A 23873-nucleotide genomic window follows, 5' to 3' on the forward strand; every position below is an offset into this window, starting at 1 on the left:
AATTTTACTTTCTCTGCCTATTTAAGAAATATTTTCCTATTTATAGATCATAAAATATCTTTTTTTCTAAATTTATTTTTTCATTTTTTTATTTTTTTGAGATGGAGTCTCACTCTCTCACCCAGGCTGGAGTGCAGTGGTGCAGTCTCAGCTCACTGCAACCTCCACCTCCTGGGTTCAACCGATTCTTCTACTTCAGCCTCCTAAGTAGCTGTGACTGCAGGTGCATGCCACCACGCCTGGCTAGTTTTTATATTTTTTACATATTGTAAATACTTTTGTATTTTGTATTTTTAATAGAGACAGATTTTACCATCTCTACTAAAGATGGTTGGCCAGGCTGGTCTCAAACTCCTGGGCTCAAGTGATCCTCCCGCCTCAGCCTCCCAGAGTGCTGGGATTACAGGTGTGAGCTATCACACCCAGCCTTTTTTTTCTAAAATTTTAAAGTTGTGTTTTGACATTGTTTTTAATTCATCTGGTTTTTGTTTTGAGTATGGTGTGAGGTATGGATCAAATTTATTTTTCCAGGCAGAGAGTGAATCTTTGGTGTATCATTTACTTAAGTGTGTCTTTTTTTCTTGTTTGTTTCACTACCTCCAGTTTATACTACATTCATATTGGTGTTAGGGTCTGTTTTTCAGTTCTCTACTTGCCCTAGTCTATTTATTCATGAGTGAATCCCACATGATTTAACAACTGCAGTTTTGTAATCAATCTTGACTTTTGTAGGGCACGTCTCTTATTTTTGTTCTTCTTTTATTTAGAATTGAGTTAGATATTTTTGGCTATTTATGCTTTTAAGTAAATTTTTAAAATTGTTTAATTTCATCAAAACATATCTACTTATAATTTTGGTTAGAATTACAGTGGCTCCTGAAATTAATTTGGGTAGTGTTTGAGCCTTTCCTTCTATGTTGATGGTATATGTTTCTGTTAATTCTGTATTGATTTGTGCCTATTAAGCTGTTTTACACTTTTCACTATGTAGATGTTGTTCATCCTTTGATAGATGTGTCTCTAGATACCTTATGATTTTTATTGCTATTGTGAATTATATCATTTTTCCTTCAATGTTTTCTAGTTGGTTATTACTAGTATATATAAATACTATTTATTTTTGTATATTGATCTTGTATCTAAAATCTCTGAGCTCTTTTAATCAAATAATAATATGTATATTAATAGAATCTCATGATATTTTAGTAGAGACATTCTATCAACTGCAAATAGAATAACTTTCTAATTATTTGCTTCTTAATTTTTCTTCTATTGCATTAGTGAGGACTTTTAGTATCTTGATAAATCACAGCAATATAACACTTCTTATTTTGTTGTGCAGCATGAGAATTAAATACTGCCTCTTTTTCTTGTCTCTAATCTTCCTTTCTGTAATCTGTTAGACATACATTAAGATTTCTTATTGTGTCCTCTCTGTTGGTAATTACCATTCTACCTTTTTGGTATTTTGACATTCCTTAATACTATACTACATTTAAGTATTAAAATACTGGAGTTTTTGTTGGTGTTAGTACTTTTATTTAAGACACAGGTCAGTGTCTTCATTGACCCTTGGTTCTCTCTCCAATCCCACCACCCCTGTCCTTCCTTGCCTCCCCATTGCCTTAAACCTGTTACTTTTCCCATAAATCCCCAGGACTGTCAATTCATTGACATCTTTAGACTGTGTAACAGTTTAAGGGGCATCTGTATTTTACCACCTATTTTTATCAAATTCAAAGATAATTAGCAGTGATACTGAGGAATGAATTAAATGTTCTGGTTTTGAGGAAGCTGGGTGAAGGCTTGTCACTGAGTGCAATATCACATGAGATGAGTGATTTAAATACAAGAGGAAGAATAACTTTAACGAAGACAGCACAGTCCATGAGCATCTCACATCCTCAGAGTGTGAGTGACAGCAGTGATGGCAGAAGAGAGTGCCATGCTGCCTAAGGGCCCATCATCCTAAAAGTTAGGCAGGCATGCCTGAGACTGTAGGTCATATTGTTTATGGCTCTTTTAGAATTGGACTTTTAATAGAGCAATAGATTTTGGTTTAAGTAGTTACTTGGAAGTCCCCAAAACATCTCAGCATACTTGAGGTCACTGAACTTAAAATGTCAAACTGATAACTCAGTGCCACCTTAAATGATTTGATATATTTTATTAATCAGTTATGACTAAGGAGAGGCTCTTTGGGGTGGTGGTGAAGAGCACAGACCCTGGCCAAATTAGATTTGAATTCCAGCTCCACTTATCAGCTCTGTGACCTCAGACACATTTTTAAACCTTTTACACCTTTATTTTCTCATCTGTAAAATGGGCATAAAAATAGCATTTCCTAGGGCTGTTATAAACGTTACAGTAGTTGATACATGTAATACACAACAGAGTGTAACACATAGGAACTGCTATATGTAACTGCTAACTATCTAAAAAATCATAGATCCACAAGGGTATTTGCTCTTTTAGAGAGCAAATTATTGCCTTGCAATTTTATTGAGGCAATAAAAAATGCTATCCTGGCATTTTATTTTTGCCCATAACAGAGGTTCATAATTATGAGAAGTGGTGCTCATAGCTATAGGTCATGGAATACTCCTTATTCCTTTGGGAATACTTCAGGATTAAGGATTAAGGAGTTAAAGACAGAAATCTTACGATGTTTCTTTAAATATCTTTCGGCTGCATAAGATTAGCACATTTTTCTTGGCAAAGATCACCTTTTTCGTTTTTTTTTTTCTGGAGAATTTTTCATCAACAGCCTTTCTTGTTTTTCCTTCCAAACACTTCCTGTGCTTCTATCTTTCTGTCATCTGCCCTTATTCTATTCCCCATGCCTCAGCACTTCCCTCCCACCTCTTCCCAGCCTCGAACTAAAAAAAAAAAAAAAAAAAAAGAAAAAAACAAGTTTTGTTCATTGATTGTTTAGCATGCTTCCTTCCTACTTTGCATGCCACTAGGCGCCTGGGACAATCAGAGTGGAAGTGTGCTGACAGCATGGGAAAGGCGCTGTGGATGGCGGAAGCACTTTTATGATGGAGTTGGGATCCCTGGCTGGTGGGCAACAAAATGCAGCACCTGAGTCTGGTGCTAGGAAGGCCAGCTATGAGGCCATCTGCTCCTAGTCTGGAGTCACTGCTCAGTTATTTTCAAAGAGGTTTGCTCAGGATTTGCCTTATAATTGGGTCACAGTAACTGGAGGCACCTATTACATCCTTCTGCTACATGTGATTTATTTAGGTGAAGACGGGGGATCTGAGACATCAGTGGTTCCACAAAGTCTGGAGCTCATGGGCATCTGAAGCCCCTATCTGGACTCTAGTGCTTCCATTCAAAAATGTAAAAAATGCTCAAAATCCCTGTGAAATCAATTATGTGGAGTTTATAACTGGAAGTGAATTGGGTCAGTGTTAAAGGTGATACAAATCAGCAGGTGCTGAGAGCCTTCTCTGTGCCACTAATAACCAACATTTATGAAGTGTTTACTCATGCCAGGGATGTGCTGAATATGGCATAGGCATAATGTATCTGACGGCCCTATGGAGGTAGCTGTTATTATCCCCATTTTACAGATGGGGAAGCTGAGGCTCTGCTAGGCATGTAGAGCCAGAATACAAACATCTGTGGGTCATTTAGACCTTTTTCACTATGATAGAGTGCCTTCCACACACGCTATGTGAACCCCACAGGGCAAAGCCTAGCAGTGGAACCACTGTGGGGAGCCAAAATGCTGTGTTTTACATTCTCCTGGTAAAAGTAGGTGTTAAAGAGTACAGAATGACATTATGGCAGGGTGACCTAAACATGCATGAGGATGATTTCATTTGCATTTGTTTGAAATACGCAGAGTTCATGTTTCCTGAGCCTCAGGGCTTTTATTAATAAGACGGAGGGATAAGATGACCTTTCATCCATATACCCCACCCTAGAATTTATAGTGATTACGCCCCGGCAGAAGATGTGATTATTGTTGTGTTATAGATTAACACTGTTCTATTAGGTGTTCAGTGTTGTAGTGATGATTGGTGTGTATGTGGGCTCTTCATCTGTTTCACATAGGAATCTGTGTGGTAAGAAACTGCCAGATGAGAGAGAGTTCAGATAAATGCTATCCTACCCCAATCTGCAAAGCCAGGCTGCTTCTCCTTTCCTGCGACCCTGGCCATTCTTTTCATGCCTGCTAGGACAAATGAAACAAGTCAAAACAGGTTTGAGGAGTGTAGCACATCCCCTGCTTCATTTAAACACCAATCAAGTCTAATTATCAGAGCCACATTACTTGCTGGCAATAATTTGCTTCGGGTACAACTTCGAGCTATGTTGAAAATTTTATTTTGCCTTCAGAAAATTGGTTTACCTTTAGATTTCCCCCCCAAATTTCCCTGTGGAAAATTGGTTCTCTTAATTTAGGTATCTTGTAATTTCACTCATTAAAAAATGTGTGCCATGTGATATCATTAGATTTTTTTCTAAACTGAAAGGACATAAGTGGGCTGACATATGTGCTGCAGTATAATTGTGCTGTGTTTTTGGAGCTCCAGTCAGTAATTACAACCATAAACTTATTGTCTATGGTAAAATATGTTAACTGCTATTTGACATAAAATTCATTAATTTGAATCGATATGTAATGTTTTAAAATGCTCTAACAAAAGATCATTGACCGATGGATATAATATAGTCTAAGACCCACACATTTCTCTATGAACAGCAGTCAAGGTAAATGTTTTCTAAATAGTTTGTCAATGCCGTGATTTCCAAAACACACATATTATGAAGGCTACCAGAAATTTGAACTATGACATGAGCCCAATAATTGAATGTACTCATCTGTAAAACAGAGTGTCTTGGATATTTTTGATCTTTGTAAAATTGAACTAGCTTTCAGGCAGAGTCTTGGAATTTCAGACTTCAAATCTCCATGCCTAATTACAGATTTGGAAGCTGAGGTCCAGGAAGGCTGAATGACTTGGCCCTGTAGGTACCACCAGTTTGTGGCCAGGGGGAGAATTGTGTCAGTTTCTCTTCCTGCTATCCCTCAGAGAACTCCCTTCTTCATGGAATCTGAGTGGATTCTGTACAAAATAACTTTTCTACTTTCCTAATGTTGAATAACTTTAAAAGGTAAATTGAAGTATAACAGGGTTGGGAAGTAAATTTGAATTCAAAGTAAGAATTGCATCAGGAATCCAATCCCAGGGTTTTCTTTTGAGTTGAGACTGCAGACCTACAAAAATTACAGTAATGTGAAACCTTGACAAAAGAAAAATCCCAGTGATTAGATATGTGGGCTTCACAGATAATATCTAGTTCACCCCTTCAGCATTTCTGGGAAGTGAGAGCCAGAGGAGAAAAACTACTGTGCAGCTTCCCCGCCCAAATTGTTTGCCTCTCCTCCCATTAGGCACATAGGCACATCCACAGTGTTTGTTTCTAAAACAGAAAAATTTTGAAGGTGAAAACCACTTGCTCTTTAAAAAACTGGGACTGGGCAGAGAAGGAATAAGGAAAGGAGTCACTGTGGTTGCAGCTGCCTTTGGCCCAGTGATTGCGCAGGTGCCTTCTGGCTTCGGTCTGCCTCCAGATCACTTTGCACCTTTCCCCATGTCTCCCTCTTCCTTGTTTCCCTCTCTCTCCTCCCACCCCTATCTCTTTGCCTTTTTCTTTTCCTCTCCCCATTTCTCATGCTTTCTTTTCTTCCCTCTACACCCTTCCTCCTTCTTCCTTTTTCCTTCTCCCACCTCCTCAGCTGCCACACGTCAGGCCTCTGGTGTCTGGTTGGGTTCAGCCCCATGGGGAGATCCTGGCAGGAGACAGGAGATAAGAAGGAGGGAGAATAGATAATGTGATCGAAATCATTGCTCCCTGGCTCCCTGCTGGTGGCTTTAGCACTGGATGGCTGAATGCTTTACTGAAAAAAGAAGGGCACCTGTCAGGTGACCTCTTCTCTTTTAGGTTCTGGAAGCAGCTTCCTCCCTTTTCCTCTTCTGGCCTAGGGGTGGAAAAAGAGCCCTACTCCTTTGTGAGTAATCCCTTAATCAAATTCTACTCAAGCCACCCAGTGTGAGAGTTCAATCTGTGTTTTGCAGGAATCCTGACTGAAACACTGGGTATGGTTGAGCTGATGATGGGTAACTATGCATCCCACACACACATACACACTTACTTCATTGATTGGTTTAATAAATATTTATTGAACACCCACTAAGTGCCAGGTAGAAAACAAATGAGACAAAGTTCCTGGCTTTGTGGAGCTTACAGAAAGACAAACACATACATATACAGTATTATGTCCAGTAATAATAAATGTTATAATGTAAAGGAAGATGGGGAAAAGGAGTGATGGGAGCATTCCTCTTTTACAGGAGGGGACATTTGAACATTCCTGAATGAAGCATGGGCATTCTTTGCAAAATACTTAAGGGAATGTTTTCCAGTGAAGGGGGAATCCCAGAGATCCTGAGTTGAGAACGTTCTGGGAGAGGTTTAGGAACAGCGCAAAGACCAGTGTGGCTGCAGTGAAGTAAGAGCTGGGAGCGGGCGAGCCATAGGAATTCAGACAGGCCGCCAGGCTGGACCCAGAGAGTAGAGGGAAGGGCAGGGGAGGTTTGGGAGGAAAGTGACATGGTTTGTCTTATGAGGGCATCTTTGCATATTACGGCATCTGCCCTTGGTAGAATAGAGAGAGCAAAAGTAACAGAAGAGAGATATGAGGCTATTGCTGGAGTCTGGATGACTCAGATGATGTTATGGGTTGAATTATGTTCCCCCTGAAAATACGTGGAAGTCCTAACCCCCAATACTGCAGATGGGATGAAGACACAAGGAGAAGACAGCCATCTAGAGGCCAAAATGAGGCTTGGAACAGTTCCTTCCCTCAGCCAGCAGAAGAACCAACCCTGCCAATATCTTCATGTTAGACTTCTGGCCTCCAGACCTGTGAGACAGTTTCTGTTGTTGAAGCTACCCAGTTTATGGTACTGTGTTACAGCAGCCCTAGCAAACTGACACAGATGGCTTAGATGAGGTTGAGAACACTGGAAGTAAGAAAGGGTTGAATCTGTAATATATTATGAAGTTAAAACCAGTAGGATTTGCTGAGACATTAGACATAGGGGCAGTGCTAGTTGTTTGGCCCATGAAAGAGAGAACAGGAGAGAGAAACTGAGATCAAAGGTGGGACAGTAATGTTGACTCCCGAGTCATTAGAGCCACTGGGTAGATGGTGGTGTTCTTTGCTGGAGATGACAAACACTGAGGAAGGTGGATTTGGTGGGCAAAAGTCAAGAATTGTCAAGGGACGTGAAATTTGCAGTTCCTGTTTGACATCTCAGATAGCTGGAAATGTCAAGGAGATGTGTCAGAGTCATACATGCCAGCTATGGTGACCATCACATTCTACCACTGCTGCCTCTGAAACTGTAAAGCTTGGACCACTCATTTCCACTGAGAGCCATGCTTTAGTATTGGTTTTTCAGAGGTAGCGTGGGCACCACTGGTTGCATGCAGGATTACACTAGTCAGTACACAAATAGTTTTAATTTAGCATCTAATATTTTTAAATATGTATAAGAAAAAATGCATATTACAAAGACATGTTTTCAAGATGTTATTACATAGGCCATCATTAAAATTGAAGTATTTAAGTTTTTTTTAAAAGTCATCTATTTAAATAAAACTATTAAGAAAATATCACATATAGTATATGTAATAGTACTTGTAGTGCTACATGGATATGGGAAAAATTAATAAATGACTGAAAGTTTAGGACACAACCTAAAGCATTTATAATGAGTTCCCTAGCCCTGTCTCATCACAGTCTTAAAAACCACTTTCTTAGGGCTGTTTTTAATTACAAGTCACATCATCAATTTAGTAAGTAAAGACCAGCATTTGTTTGAAAAATCTGGAAATAGGCCAGGTGCGGTGGCTCACGCCTGTAATCCCAGCAATTTGGGAGGCCGAGGTGGGCGGATCACTTGAGGTCAGGAGTTCAAGACCAGCCTAGCCAACATGGTGAAATACCATCTTTACCAAAAATACGAAAATTAGCTGGGCGTGGTGGTGCATGCCTGTAATCCCAGCTAGTTGGGAGACTGAGGCAGGAGAATCGCTTGAACCCTGGGGGTGGAGATTGCAGTGAGCCTAGATCGCACCACCACACTCCAGCCTGGATGACAGAGTGGAACTCCATCTCAAAAAAAAAAAAGAAAAATCAGGAAATAGAGTACATTGCTGGTAGTTGCTGCGAAAAGTATTGGCAAGTATTGTTTCATGATGTAAAATATGAACGTTATGGTGAAAAAAGTTAGCTGCCGTCTTAGGGTCTGCATTTCAGTGATGGGGGTATCCCATTTTGGTGACTCACTTCTCAAGCTAATTTGAAAAGTCTGCATTTAACTGGACTTTTCTGGAGATGAGAGAAAATGATCTCGTCTCCTTACAAGGTTATTAATAATAGAAGTTTCATAAATTGTGATTAGTTCTATGGGTTTTTAGAAGCCTATGATGTCATAATTGAAAATGTGCTCTACTTCTAAGCGGCACATTTCTTTGATATTCATTTGGGTTTCTGATCCCTATTTTGATAGGCTTGATAATGGTTAAATCTCCCTGTCTTACAGATTCTATCAATTGATTTATTTTCATGGAATATTTTTGACTTTGTATAATCCTATATGGCTTTACTTATGTTCAGGGATCTCTTTAATAGTGCCTATTTGTGATAGCTTTGTTACATTTAAGTATAGTGTTTAGTAAGAGCTTTGGTTGGGGGTGAGATATAAACTATCTCAGAGGTGAGTAGATAAGTTTATTCTTCTCTGAAAATGCATGTGTTTCTTTTCAGAATTAAAACTCTTTTTTATGTTGTTGCTTTTGTTTTTTCTTTTGAGCCTGGGTCTCGCCCCATCATCCAGGCTGGAGTGCAGTGCGTGATCATGGCTCACTGCAGCCTTGAACTCCTGGGCCCAAGTGATCCTCCTGCCTCAGCCTCTCGAGTAGCCAGGACCATAGGCGTGGGCTACCACGGCAGGCTTTTTTGTTTGTTTGTTGTTTTTTAGGTAGGTCTCCTCATGTTGCCCAGGCTGGTCTCAAACTCCTGAGTTGAAGGGATCCCCCAGCTTCAGCCTTCCAAAGTGCTAAGGTTACAGGCGTGAGCCACTTTGCCCAGCTAATTAAAACTCTTGAATGGACTTTTAAGAAGCAGGCTGGGACGCCCTCAAATATTTATATGCTCTGATATATGATTTTCTGGTTTTCTAGGCTAGAAATGCCTAATGACAGTTTTTTTTTAATGGAACTAATGCTAAAATTATAGATATACTTAAATTTTCCTTGTGCCTCTCATTTTGATATACAGTAACTTATACCTGATTTAAAGAATTAGGCTTTTATAAATCGTCTGATGTTAGCAACTAAATTCACTGGGCACCTATTATTTCATGCCTGATACATTGTTTTCCATAGAGCATTCTTGTAAATATGTTTACATGATGCAAATTAAGCTAAAGTACTAAGCTATCAGATCTGTAATGTTAGGGGAACAATAATTTATTTTAAAAGTATGATCTGTAGTGTTAAGGGATATTTATAATTTCTAAAATGACTTAATAGGAGAAGGCTTGGTGAAAGCATTTAGCATAGAGATGAAATATGTCTCATTAAGTTTCTTCATTATGCACATGTCACCTCTTCTTTTGTTAGTCTCTAAGAGTTTATTTACATAACTGAGAGTTGCTTCTTTTATTAATGATAGTTATCCCAGCAAAAAGATTTTGGTTGGGTTCACCTGAGCAATAGAATGTGCTTCCTTTTCCACAAAACTAATGGTGAGGAATCCACCCCTTCCTCAGCCAGCTCCCCTTGCAGTGAAGAGCCCTATTTGCATATGTAAATAAGCCATTCAGTTTAGAGCTCTGTGGGGCTTGCCCAGGTCTAATTTGTTATTTTGCTGATGTTGATGGCATTAACCAGGAGGTAAGTGATACCAGGAGACTGATGTCTCAGTCTGGATTGACAGTACCAGAGTCTGAAGGCTGTCATTTAGAAAGAGAAACCCATTCTTAGAACTTAGAATTTGGGAAAATGAAGTCACAAATTTTGCCTTTAGTGTTGAGTGACATCATTTAATGTTTTCCTGAACACAGAAAGCTATGTGAACAAATCTGTTATATAGGATCGTCAGTTCCCTGTGATACCACTTATGAGATCCCTGTTTGCTTTTTCAAAAATGTATTAAGTATTACATAATTGAACTGATAATAGCTGTACTTAAATGACTAAGCTCAAAGGTTTAGAGTTTGTACCTTTCTTGGATGTGTCATAGGATCTGGTAGGTAGCAAGACTGGGAATAGGGAAACAAAAATATTTTCAGGTAGGATCTCCCTATAATGAAGAAGCAGGCATGTTCATCTTCTAAGGAATTAAATTCTTCTCAAAGTTTTCCATCTTGGATCTAGCTATGTGCACCTTTCCACAAAGTCTCAGTGTCACCATGTATATATATGTATATGTATACATATATGTGTGTATATATGTATATACATATATGCATATATATACACAAATAACCATCACAAACTTTTTCTTTTTCTTTTTTTTTTTTTTTTTTTAGCAATAGGATGCCAAGTGACTAGTTCATTGAAAATTAAGGTTAGTTTAAGTTATCAGTCACATGGAGAAAAACTTATGGTGAGCTGTTTACAGTTCCTTTATTTTCACTCCATGTGCAATTTATTAAATGACTTTAATCCTCCAGGCTCTTCCTTGTTTCTATGAAGATGTATTACTGGAATCTCTGTGTAAATACATTGATTATTTCATAGCCCTATTTGTTCATTACAAGCAGACTATTGTTACAGATTTATTGTACTTGAAAATAAATTAGGTAAAGTAGACACCAGGTTTCAAAAACCTAACCCTTGAAGGACGTGCTTGCCCTCTTTAAACTAGTCTCCCACCTACTGGGAGTTTAAGATTCAGATCCTGGGTTTAATATCAACATCTGCCCCCTGCCGAGTTCATGGTACAATTAGCTAATTAAAAAATAAAATAACATTTTCACCTTGGAGTCAGAAGAAGAGCAATAAACCACAGGCCCAGGATTTAGTTAATTTGCACATTGACTGTAATTGTGTATTTAATGCTGAAATTAATTTTTTTCCCGATAAGTAGGAGCCTGGCACTGTGCTTTGAAACTCTTAAATCAGTTGTAATCATTCCATAGGGAAGGTTAATAAGGGTGGTTCTTCACATAGATTAATGAGGATAATTATTTATTTATATTTGATAACGTCTTTTAGGGAGAAAAAAACTTTAAAATCACCTTCTGATAAACCATTAAGTTGAAAGGAGCACTTTCACATCAAACTAAATAAATAATCCATGATGCTTTTTTTCCAACACTGTATTTCTCATGTGAAAACTCTTGATTCTATGGAAATGGGAAGACATGCTCAGGTTTTTGCTTGGTTTTGTTTTGCTCAGTGGTCAAGTGAGTCAATGGATAGATTCTCTGTTCTTAAAGCTTTGGTGCATTTTCTAGGTCAGCCAAGTTTCAAGACTATTTCCTTGCATTTTTTTCCCAGAGAAGGTAGAGAAAGAATGCATGTTGGCAGGGCGGTTACTAGGAAAAACATAATCCTGACTGGCAATCTGCTACTTATAACATTTCCTTTTTGAAAGGTAAGCATTATACTGTGAACGCCGAAGCAGTGATTATGGGCAACTCAAGTGGGAGTGATTGATTCATGTCTTAAAAATATAGAGCTGTTATTTCTAGACGAAGAAGAAAAAGAATACTTAAGTATTGTAATATAGAAATTGCATTTTTATCTAAGGAGGTCTTTTCACCCTCCTATGTTAAGAGAGCTGAGCAAATGCTAGCCCTCATCTGAGGGTCATTTCGCTGCTGGTGTTGGCTCTCACTTGCATGGGGCCTTTAAACCCAGGGATTTTGTGAGACCATCTCTCGGTTGCTTTCATCTCCCTTTCCCTGGAGTTAATGCTCACTGTGGGTAGTACTTGCTACTTAAGTTTGTTCACTGGTGTCCAGCTCTGAGAGGTGGAGAAGTAAAACTCTATACCATTAATGAGGCCCCATTCCAAACTTCCCTTTTAAAATATAGTACCTTGGGTGGTATGTTTGTGTGTTTGGCATGGAATGAATAATAGGAAGGTGTTACGCCTTTCCGTGTGACGCATATGTCCAATATGTATATGAGGGCGTTAACAGGATCGGTCTTAGGAGAGACCACTCTTTTACATAGGTTTAAATTACAGACTTAATGCTAAATCTCTGTTTCAGCCAATAAAATACAATGTGCATTTAGGGGCAGTTTTTGGTGGCTGTCAGACACCATGAATTCTGCCAGGATGATGGACACAGGAGCTTCTGAGGCAGGAGACTTGTCATGGTTTGGAGGAAGATTGTGATTTCCACATCATTTTGTTCATATCTAAACGGGTGGGATGTCTAACCCTAAGAAGGCTCTGCAGTGCTTTCTGTTATTTCAGGAAGATGGACTTCATATTCAGAGAAATCATGTTCCAGTTTCCCTTAGTATTTTTGAAATACAGACAATTATCAAATAATAGGAAAATGAAGATTTGATGGGAAATATCTTAATACTGGGTTGTGTTTGTGACTTTATTACACACTTGCACATACAAGTTTGTTTATAATAAAATAACTTGCACATCACATGTGCTTTTGTGGGGGAGAACGTGTCTTGTGTTTTTGTTATTGATATTTAGCTAAAAGAAAATACAGTGCCGTTAAACACTGTCCCTCTCCCTTTTCTGACCATTTCTCCATCATCCCACACCCCACCTTCTCCCTTCCCACCTCTCGTTCACTCCCCATCTTCCATTCACTGTCAGGAAGGGCAGCCTCCGAAGAGCCATTTCAACTCAGCCCGACATCGCCAGAGACTAGTGGACCCAGCTGCTTCAAAAGTGAGTGTGTCCTGTTGCCCTGGGCAGCAGGTGTGCATGGCGGCGTGGTCCCGCTGCGGTAAACAGGGTGTGGGGTTTTATTTATGCTGGCATATTCCAGGGCTTTAGAATATGGATATTGAGAGGAGTCAAAGTCGTCTCTATTAAATCAAGACCATACACATCAGTGGTGTTCTGGTAAGTGTTCAACAACCAGTCCCGAAAAATGAAACAAATCCCTGATGGTAGCATTTGCTGGTTCCAGTTTCCAGTGCCAGTGTGACATCCCCGAACTCAGAGCTGGGAAGAGAGGCCCAGTGGAGCACTATTATGTAGTTGTATTATGTAGTTTTTCCACCATATAAATACAATTGATGTAAACCCTCTTAAAATGTAGCAAACTACATAGGAAGTGTATCAGTTTTAAGTATGCATTACCCTTGTTTTCAATATAATATATTTACTTTAAATTTAGATATTTTAAATTCACAGTAATGGCTATTTTTAACAACTGGCTTGGAAAACTCCTGAAAATTTACCAAGCTGGGATGGGTTGGCTTCAGGGCAGCAGTTATACATGTTACGTACATGTTGAGAATAGTCTTAAGCCAATTGGTCATGCCCAACTCTTTTTAATAGATAGCAGTAGCCCCAGAAAAGTGGCTGAAGTTTTGTGTGAGGATTTGCTCATCCCACGCAGCTCAACTAAGTCTCAGGCCAGTTCTGTGTAACAGACTTTATTGAACAGTTATTAACAGACAGGCACGAAGCATTCATGAAGCCTGTCCTGTAAACTCAATGAAGTTCCAGCTTTCTGGTGTTTTTAAGTGCTCCAGTCAAATTTTTCCGGACAGTTCCACTCCAGGTCAACATGTCAACTTTCAAGAGGCAGGATTCTCTCACCTTTTTAGTGGACACCAGGGAATGGGAATCCTCTGACCCAGCTGCTGGACATAAGGCCATTTAGCAACTGATCATCAGATGTCCTGAGGGTAAAAGTTGTAGACATCCCTAGATTCTCATGCTCTGTTCATATAAGGGTGGAAAATTTTGCCAATTCACTTATCTTAAATACCACTAGTTTCATTGACGAAAGCCTGTTTTTAAACATCTGCCGTGTGAGCAGCAAGCCACTGATACTGATTTCACCAGTGAAAATCCATTTGAGTATGCCAATTAGCAAAATCTCTGGTGTTGACTAAGACACAGATACCTCTGATATAATGCTAGTTTACCACCTTTGAGAAGTAAATTCTGATTAGAACCACTGACTGTGTATAGGATATAAATTTGTTTGTTTGTTTGTTTGTTTTTTTGAGTCAAAGTCTCACTCTGTCACCCAGGCTGGAGTGCAGTGGCGTGATCTCGGCTCACTGCAACCTCCACCTCCTGGGTTCAAGTGATTCTCCTGTCTCAGCCTCCCAAGTAGCTGGGACTACAGGTGCCTGCCACCATGCCCGGCTAATTTTTGTATTTTTAGTAGAGATGGGGTTTCACCATGTTGGCCAGGCTGGTCTCGAACTCCTGACCTCAGGTAATCCACCTGCCTCGGCCTCCCAAAGTACTGGGATTACAGGCGTGAGCCACCACACCTGGCCAGAATATAATTTTAATCCATAAATATATTACATTGCCTATGCTGAAGTGTTTGTTTGAAACTAGACTACAGATGTCATAGCTCTTTGTCACATTTATTAAGTGTCTAGGGCATCCCTTCCCGCCGAGCCCCAGACAACTCGCTTTAGCTCAGTAGCATCGAGATGAAGTCATGAGAGTTCTGTTGGTACATGAAGGAAAAAATAGACTAGCTTTGAATAAGTCATATGGTTTCATCATGTAAAATGTGAATTTTGCTAACGTAGAGCACAACTCAGAGTACGACGGGGCCTTCTTGGACCCTGCCTAAGAGTTTTCACTAATGAGGCACTAAAATACTGGGTGCATTAAGTACATCCACTGTTATACATAGCGTGCACCTCATGATCAGTGGTGTTTTAAGGACTCAGCTCAGCATGTGCTTTTGTTCCCCCTCTTTCTTTTGTCCTGTATTCATTTCATTCTGTCTTGGCATTTGCAGAAATACTGTGCCTCACCATGCAGTGTGTTCTATAGTACACTATAAATGAGCTGACTTTCTTCTACTGGTGGTGAGAGTCTTTTTGCTGTTCCATTTTGTTTTGAGCAAGAATCATGGCTTCTTTTTCTAGACAGACTTTAAGAGGAACTCATTAAACTGCCACAGAGAAGATGTCTGTTGCCTTAATGTGCCGTGTGAATTGGTTCAGCCATGTTACCAAATAGGTTTAAAAGGTCACATTCTTTCCTCCTCAAAACACTGCAGTAGTAGAAATTTGAGGAGGGCCTAAAAATGTTTTCTAACATTAGGAAGCCATAGGAGAAGCCACGGTTTGCTGAGTGGCTGCATTACTTGAACAGTAAATGGCAAATGGAAATGTGCATGTATGTAGCTAGTGACCCTTCTTTATAAGCACACTTTGCTTAGATTCTGCACTATGTCATTTTCAACTCAATAACCTGAGTCGTAGTGAAGAATTCTTACAAATTACAGGTTCGTATATTCTGGGGGTCAGTAACAAATTACGGTAAACCAGCTGCCAAATCTTTTGAGAACATTGATTTTATTGTGAGTCTACGTTGAAGAAGTGTGTTCCGATAGAAATGTTTAGCTTTACAATGGCAATATGATACGGTGCAAATAATAGACTGGACTGGATTGTATGTTAGGCTTTGTCATTAACCAGCTCTGTGGACTTGGGTGATCATTTAACACTCAGCCCCATTGCTCTAGATTTTCTCATCTATGAGGAGAGTATAAGAAATGTACTGTTAATCAAATTATGGAATTGTTGCATTTTTCCACTAAGGCTCCTTGTAACTAGATATATCACCATGTAGTCTGAGGTTTTTGACTGGTATTTCTCAATCCTAAATATCTCTCTACACATGTCATTCCTTATTCCTTGCAAAGTATTATTATTAGGCAGTCTTCTCTCAGTATCTTCAGAGGAAGTTAATTTTTAAAAGAGAAATTACTTTAAAGCTATAGGGAAAATATGGGCCAGAAATAAGGGGCTCATTTTCTGCTCAAGGAGTTGGCTTTTTTTAGCCTGATTTTTTTCTTTGTCTTAGAAAGCCTTTTGTGCTTTGAGTATAGAAAAACAAGCTTTTAAATCTGTTTTATTTGAATAAGAGTAAAGGGTTAGGGGGAAAACAAAGATAAGTATTGTGCCTCTGATTGGCTAAGCTTGTCTGCTGGGAATTTCTAAAGTGCCTTTCACTTTGAGAATACGCTCACCTGTACTGTCCCTCAGTATGAGCTCTGTAATACAGCAAATGAACAAAGAATGAAGCAAAACGGGCAATAGGAATAGTAGTTCAAAGACCATGGAGCAGTTATTTGTAGAGCTGGTAAAGGCCTCTGTTAAATAAAAATCTATTTGATATGGGAGCATCAGGGACATGATCTGGTGGACAGAGGGGAACACGAGAGTGTACAGAGGATTAGTTTTCAAATCTCCTGGCATTTCAGCACAAAAGAATGATGAAGATTTATTCTAGATGAGCTGTCATTTTACATTGGAAGCTTTGCTGATCCAGAATAAACAGGTTCATAAAGATGGTATGAGATTTTGAGTATGTGAGAGCAAATAGTGGTAGGCATAGCATCTGATCAATTTCAAAACCCGAAAGTGTTGTAACAGTCTACCCTTCTTTAAAAAACAAACCAAACTACCCAAATTCATAGATAATCCAACTTTATATAAACCTGCATATAATTCTAAAATACATTGTTTCAATCTGCTGTAGGGCTTGAAAATCTTTTATCCTAATTCTCAGCAATTTCTTTACCTTTCTCTAATGATAACAAGGTTTCTAAAACCTGGGCTTTCCTGCTGGGAAAATCAGCCCAGAGCTATCTCAGAGCAGATGGTCTTCTTTTCTCACTACTATAAACCTTTTAGGATTGATCCTTTTTTTCATTTTTACCTATCTGAGGAATAAGTGTCTTTGAGACCTTAGAAACCCACTGTTCACAGGGGACAAGAAGCTGCCTTGGCCAGAGTTCATAGTTGCATAGATGATATAATATAAAGGTAATGGAAAATCAGGGAATTGTGTTTTTGTCTGTAGCATCAAAAAAATAGGTTGATTTTTAAGCACTAAGGGGATAGGCTTTAAAATATCTACATTTTTGAGCCTTATTATGCACTGAGTTTCTGGATGGTAATTAACACATTCCTAGTCTTAGGAATTTCAAGTGTTAAAGAATAATTTCTTCTTTTTCAGAGGGTGCAATACTTGTTACTATATTTAAGGACATAGAAAGATGAGGAAGGGATTGGAAGACTGGTTGCCATAATTATTCTGGGAGTATTTTAGTCACATAAAATGTTGTACTATGTAAACTTTATAAAAGCCTTCAGGGATGATAAATTTCTAATAGAAAATTCTGAGGCAGCTTATAGTTTCTTTGTGTTTTTACATCAGTCATCCATAAATTATCTTTGGTCCTAACTAAAATGAGCATGAATCTCATTTCTGAAGCTTATTAACCATGACTTTGAGTCAATTACTTAATCACCCTGAGAAAACCACAGCTTCCTCATCTGAAAAATAGGGAACAAAATAATCTCAATCTTATCAGGTTATTTTGAAGATTAAATGAGATAATGCATAAAAAATTTTTACCACATGGTCAGGCACTTAAATTATAACAATCTTTTGAGTTATGATTACTGTTACCATAGTTATTTGGTAATCATTATTTTTTCCCCTCATTTGTAAATAAGTGGTTAGTACCACATGATTGTTGAGGTAAAATGTCTGCATTATTAAAAGTCTATACAGTTCTATGTATTTTTTTATTAAAAATAATTTTAGAGACAGAGTCTCACTTTGTCACTCAGGCTGGAGTGTGGTAGCACAGTCTTAGCTCAGTGTGGTCTCTTAAGTCTTGGGTTCAGGTGATCCTCATGCCTCAGACTCCCAAGTAGCTAGGACTACAGGTGCACACTGTCACACCCAGCTCACATTTTTATTTTTATTTTGGTAAAGACAGGGTCTTGCTATGTTGCCCAGAAATGCTCTCAAACTCTGGGGCTCAAGCAATCCTCTTGCCTTGGCCACCCAAAGTGCTGGGATTACAGGTGTGAGCCACTGTGCCTGGCCCCAGTTCTACTATACTTTTTAAAAAAATGCTTATTGTACACTCAGCAGCGTGTTAGCCATGGAGGAATATAAATTGCAGTGTTTAATTCTTACCCCCTAGAGTGTCATTTAACTGGGCAAAAATAAGTAAATGAAGCAGAGACAATAATGAATTGCCTGGTAAACACTATCAATGCAATGTTGATTTTGAGTGGAGGGAGATCTGAGTGGCAGCCAGAGGTGGTATCCTTGAAGTGGTGGTTTTCCATGTGGGCCTAGAAGGTGAGGTGGGACTTTTTAAACAGTGTGAGCTTAGGCCTGTCCATTATGTGAATGCATGCAGTAGTCATCAGTCGGGCCAGGAGATAGGGGATGTGACACAGGCCAAGATGAGGTGGAAGGTATGCTCTTGTCATGGCCCTCTGTGGTGGGAGACACTGCAGCTCCAAGGTCATGTGCCCTATTTTCAAATTGTGTGTACTAGCTATGAAGCCAAGGGAAAATTTTTTATCAGCACAATGGGGGAAGTCACACCATGTACCTCATTAGGAATGTTATAATTAGACGATCTGTTGAAGCTACTCCGTAGAGTGATCAGGCTGTTTTGGTCTAAGTACAGCCAGTACTTAGTTAAATGAGACATAGTCTGCCCTATGACCCAGCAGCCTCAATCCTAAAGAGGGCGTGTTTGTATGAGGCGTGTACCTAGGTGCCTTTTGGAGCATTGCCGTGACAGAAAGTCAGAGGTTTTGTGGGCATTGACAGTTGTGGGTGGTTGGATAAATGGGGGAATGTCATAGAGTACCATTTAGCCGTTGGAAGCAACAGCCCGAAGGAACACGCAGCAATGCGGATAGAGCTTAAAACATATCACTGTGTGGAACCAAGCTTAAAAAATCAATTCTGCAGTATCATACTTTTAATGTCAATCAATTAAAAGTACACACCACACAATGTACATTTTATAGGAGCATGTGCAAATAGCCGAATATCCATCAGATATAGAGAAAGATTGCTTGGAGGCAGGAGGGGAGGGCCTAGGACTGGAAAGTAGCCATGCAGGTAAGTAAACGGATGGGTGATTGAGGAGGAGGAGTCAGCCTACTCTCTCCTCTACACCTGGATCTCCACAAGAAGAAATTGGTAAGCAAAGAAATATGATGTAAGGGAGGCTTAAATGCTTGAGTGAGAAGTGGATGCAGCCACCTGTAAGGTAAGTACTGCTATGGGGAGCAATGGGATAGCTAGTACTGACACAGTACTCACATGGGCCCAGCATGCTTCTAGTTGCTTTAGACACATGTGAACCGCTTTCATCTGTACAGCAACCTGAGGATTTGGGGTACTGTTAGCACCATGTTGCAGATGAGGAAACTGAAGCAGGGTGAAGTTCAGTAACTTGCACAGGGTCTCACAGCTGATAAAAATAAAGCCAGGATTCAAGCCCGATTAATCTGACTTTAAGCCCCTGTTCTTAACCACTAAGCCTTGCTGACTCCTGATGGATGTAACTAAAGTGGAGATGAGAGGTAAAAATGCCTTCCACAGATGGTACCACCGGCATGGGCCTGGCATTCGCAACTGCTTCCTCTTTGTGGAGGCTGACCATTTTCTTTCAGTGTGTGCACATGTATATAAAACTTCTTATTGAAATATAATATGGACTCATTAATGTACAGCTTGATGAATTTCCACAAACCGAACAAGATCAAACAACACAGAACAAGATGGACAGCCCTGAAAAACTAAGGAAAACAAAAACCTCTGTCATTTGTACTAGGTACTAAATTATGATGCTGGAAAACAACGTCATGAAAAACATAAGCCTTTAAAAGCAAAAACAATAGAAATGTAAAGCTTTCTGAAATTGCTAGAGGTATCAGATGTTCCTAAGGCATAGAAAAAGCCCTCTACCTTTTCATTGATTTTTTTTTACTACAGTCAGTTGCTTCTGTTATGACTGGCCGGGAGGAATGGATGACTCATGAAGGAAAGCAGAAAAATCTCTCAATGAATTTAAAGGCAGCCTCCTGTTATCAAAGGATGAAGCAGTTTGAGCTGCAAGCGTTAGTTAGACATAAATAAATAGATAAATACCTACCATGATTGGATCATAAGGAAGACCTTGCAGTGGCCAGATAAATGAATTTTCTTCTCTCCTGGTCATTGTTTAACTCTGTGGGACAACTGCCTTAGATGTTCAATGTCAATTCCTGTGGGCCATGTTTGCCAGTTTGCAGGACAAAGCTATGACAATGTGTATCACACTAAAAGGATAATGTTTTCCCATATTTCAAATGGTCAATTCTATGTCCAGAAAAAGTATCATGTTGTGTTTTGGGGCTACTCTTAACACATCTTCTACCTACCTGGCAAATTTGTACACGACAATTCAGAACCTTTGGGCAGTGAGGTTAAATAACTCACACAAGATCCCAGAGCTAGTAAAAGGTGAAGCCAGGATTCAGACCAGTTAATCTCTGTACTTTGCCATCATAGCCTAGTCCTTGCCACCAACATCTAGGAAGGGCTTGGCCTCTTTCCTGGGGCATGGACTGTGCTGGGCAATGCAAGATTTCTCAGGGTTCAAGAGGAAGACAACCACTATACCTTCCTTTTTTCTCTTTTAGCCTCAAGTAATCGTGATGTTCTTTTTACCTAAATGTCAGAGAACTCTTTTGGCCTAGATACCACTCTTCTGGCCCCTGGCTCCTATGGACCTAGGTAAAGCTGCAAAGCTGATGGAAGAGTGTTCATTCTCCTTATGGTTCCTAGCCCAGTTTACAAGGATTTTTTTGTCTCCGTTGGCTTTAACAAGAACTGCAGACCCCTAACAATTCTATTGAAAAATGGGTAAAGGAAACAAATGAACAGTTCACAGAAAAGCAAATATGAATAAATGGCTCATATGCATAGGAAATGATTCTCAACTACCCTTATAAGAAAAGTACAATGGGCCGGGCGTGGTGGCTCAAGCCTGTAATCCCAGCACTTTGGGAGGCCGAGGCAGGCGGATCACGAGGTCAGGAGATGGAGACCATCCTGGCCAACATGGCGAAACCCTGTCTCTACTAAAAATACAAAAAATTAGCTGGGCGTGGTGGCGGGTGCCTGTAGTCCCAGCTACTCGGGAGGCTGAGGCAGGAAAATGGCGTGAACCTGGGAGGCGGAGCTTGCAGTGAGCAGAGATTGCGCCACTGCACTCCAGCCTGGGTGACAGAGCAAGACTCCCAAAAAGTACAAATTAAAAATTGTACTGATATACATATATATATACACACATATATATATTCTTTATGTTTAAAATATATATACACACACACATACATATACATATATATATAAATTACCTATTGGGTTGGCAAAAATCTAAACCTGGGAGTATTTCTGGTTTCTAAAACTGGAAATCTAAAACTAAAAGTATTTTGCAGCTGTACTTTCTGGGAAAATAGCTTGCTTTCTTTGTTTTGTTTTGTTTTTTGAGACAAAGTCTCACTTTCTCACCAAGGCTAGAGTGCAATGGTGCCATCACTCACGGCTCACTATAGCCTCGACCTCCCCAGGCTCAGGTGATCCTCCCACGTCAGCCTTCTGAGTAGCTAGGACTACAGGCACGCACCACCACGCCCAGATAATTTTTGTATTTTTGTAGAGATGGGATTTCGTGATGATGCCCAGGCTGGTCTCAAACTCCTGGGTTGAATCGATCCACCAGCCTTGGCCTCCCAAAGTTCTGGGATTACAGGCATGAGCCACTGGTCTGGGAAATAGCTTTCTTACTTATAATTCTGGTGGGAGTGTAGGTTAGAACAACTTCTGCAGATGGCAAATTGTCAATGTTAATCAAAATACATGTACCTTTTGACCTACCAGTTCCTCTTTGGGGAGTAAAGCCATCAGATAGACCAGTGTACATGCTGAATGAGTCCTGGAAAAGATTATTTATTATAGCATCCTTTTTAATAGCAAAAGATTGGAAACAACCCAAACATCTTTTAGTAGTTAAGTGGATAAACAAATTATGTTTCATTCGTGCTATGGAATACCATACAGCTATGTAAAAGACTGAGGGCTTTGCACTGATATAAAAGGATCTCCTGATCAGAGGGAAAAGTCAAAGGGCCAAATAGTAGGCTTAATATGTTTCATTTGCTGTAAAAGTAGGAGGGGAATAAGAGTACTCATTGGCTTATGTAGTCAAATATTACATGTTTGCTCATATTTTGCTCATAAATTCTGGACAAGTTCATACAAAACTTAGAACAGTGGTTCTCTCTGGGAGAGTAATTTGGGAACTGGGTGAATTGGGGACTAGGATGGAAAGGAGTTTTTTAAAGACTAAATGCTTCTCTATACTTTATAGACTGTGGTAATATATTAACCATTCCAAAAAAAGTGGGTTTTTTTAAAACATAAAGAAATCCAGAGCTCTTGACCCAGAGTTTCTTCCTTTCATTCTGAGCCAGCTGCTAAACCTCCCTGTTCACTTCTAACTTCTACTGGATTCCTCCTGAATTGCCTAGCTTTCCGTTAAGAATGGACGTTTGAGGAGATTCACCATCCTCTAAAGTTTATTGCAACAAAAGGACGAGAAGGAGAAGTAGAAGACTATAGAGCTTATCTCATTTGTTTTCAGCCTAACATCTCTCTACTCAGACCCATACAAGTAATTCTAAGGAGAGTGGATTCCACTTATTTTCCATGATGCTTTGTATAAGGTATGATAGAAACACAGTATTAAAGCACTCAAAAATACTGAAGGTAAAAAATATCTTTGAAACTCAGTTCCACTAATGCAATATATACTGACATTCACTTTGTGGCCAGGCACTGTGCTAAGTGCTGGAGATTTAGTTCTTAGACTGGAAGGTGAGTATAGCCAGCTGCCTTTTGAAGAATCACTCCGTCCCATAGATCTTGAACACTGTTTTATTTCTGTTGTAAGAGTAACACATATCCAGAAAAGTGCAAGTATTAATGAACTTTCACAAATTGACTCTACTCATGTAATCAGCACCAAGATTGAAAACAAAACAGCATCACCAGCACCCAGAAGATCCCATTGTGCTATCTTTGTGGCAGATCTTATAATTCTATTTTGAATTTTCTATTGTTTTGAAGTTTTGTTTTTGTTTTCAAAATCTTATATTTTTCATGATACTGCTTTCCAACGTTATAATTTATTATCCAGCAAAATGACAGCTGTTTTGGTATTTCTGTGTTTTTAAGGAAAGGATGGGATTGAGTTTCAGAACGTGTAAAATAAAGAATACGTGTAAAGATCATACTCATTATGGCTATTAAGATTTCAACTGCTGGAATTTCTATGTTAAGTCCACTTGAATATTGTGACCAAAAACATCTGGGAGGAAAATTATATTTAGTCCATTTCTCTTTCCTAACACAAGAATGCAATTATTTTTCTCCTATTTTGCAGCTGGCAAAAGTTGAGTATGCATAGGTGAATTGTGACAGCCCCACCTCTCCTATCCTTATGGGAATTTTTATTTTTAAAGACTTTAAAAAATTGGTGAATTATAATTCGTTGACTTTTCCCAGTCATCAGAGTTGTGCTTGCCAAAGACTTGTGTAACAGGAAATTTGCCAAGATAGGATTAGTAATTTGTTTGGAGAAAGGGTGTAGGAAATATTTTAAATCTAAAGGTGACAAGATCACAGACAAGGTTAAGTACAAGTTACTCAATTTGGCTTCTATTTACGAAGAACTGCTGAAATTATCCCTTTACCTTTAGGGACTTCT

The 23873-nt window shown here is 39.2% G+C and overlaps 1 protein-coding gene across 10 annotated transcripts in view; it reads left to right on the forward strand.

Moving 5' to 3' along the window:
• MAST4 (microtubule associated serine/threonine kinase family member 4) overlaps positions 1-23873 on the forward strand; it is a 569183-nt gene that overhangs the window by 258063 nt on the left and 287247 nt on the right. Inside the window, exon 4 of one of the 10 annotated variants that reach the window (XM_063664864.1) lies at positions 12890-12964. The exons of the other annotated variants lie outside the window; for them this stretch is intronic. Within the exon in view, the coding sequence (XP_063520934.1) occupies positions 12890-12964 (75 nt within the window). The remainder of the gene's footprint in view (positions 1-12889; positions 12965-23873) is intronic. 10 annotated transcript variants of the gene reach the window in all.

This window comes from Pongo pygmaeus, chromosome 4, assembly GCF_028885625.2.
Source record: "Pongo pygmaeus isolate AG05252 chromosome 4, NHGRI_mPonPyg2-v2.0_pri, whole genome shotgun sequence".
Lineage (NCBI taxonomy): Eukaryota > Metazoa > Chordata > Mammalia > Primates > Hominidae > Pongo > Pongo pygmaeus.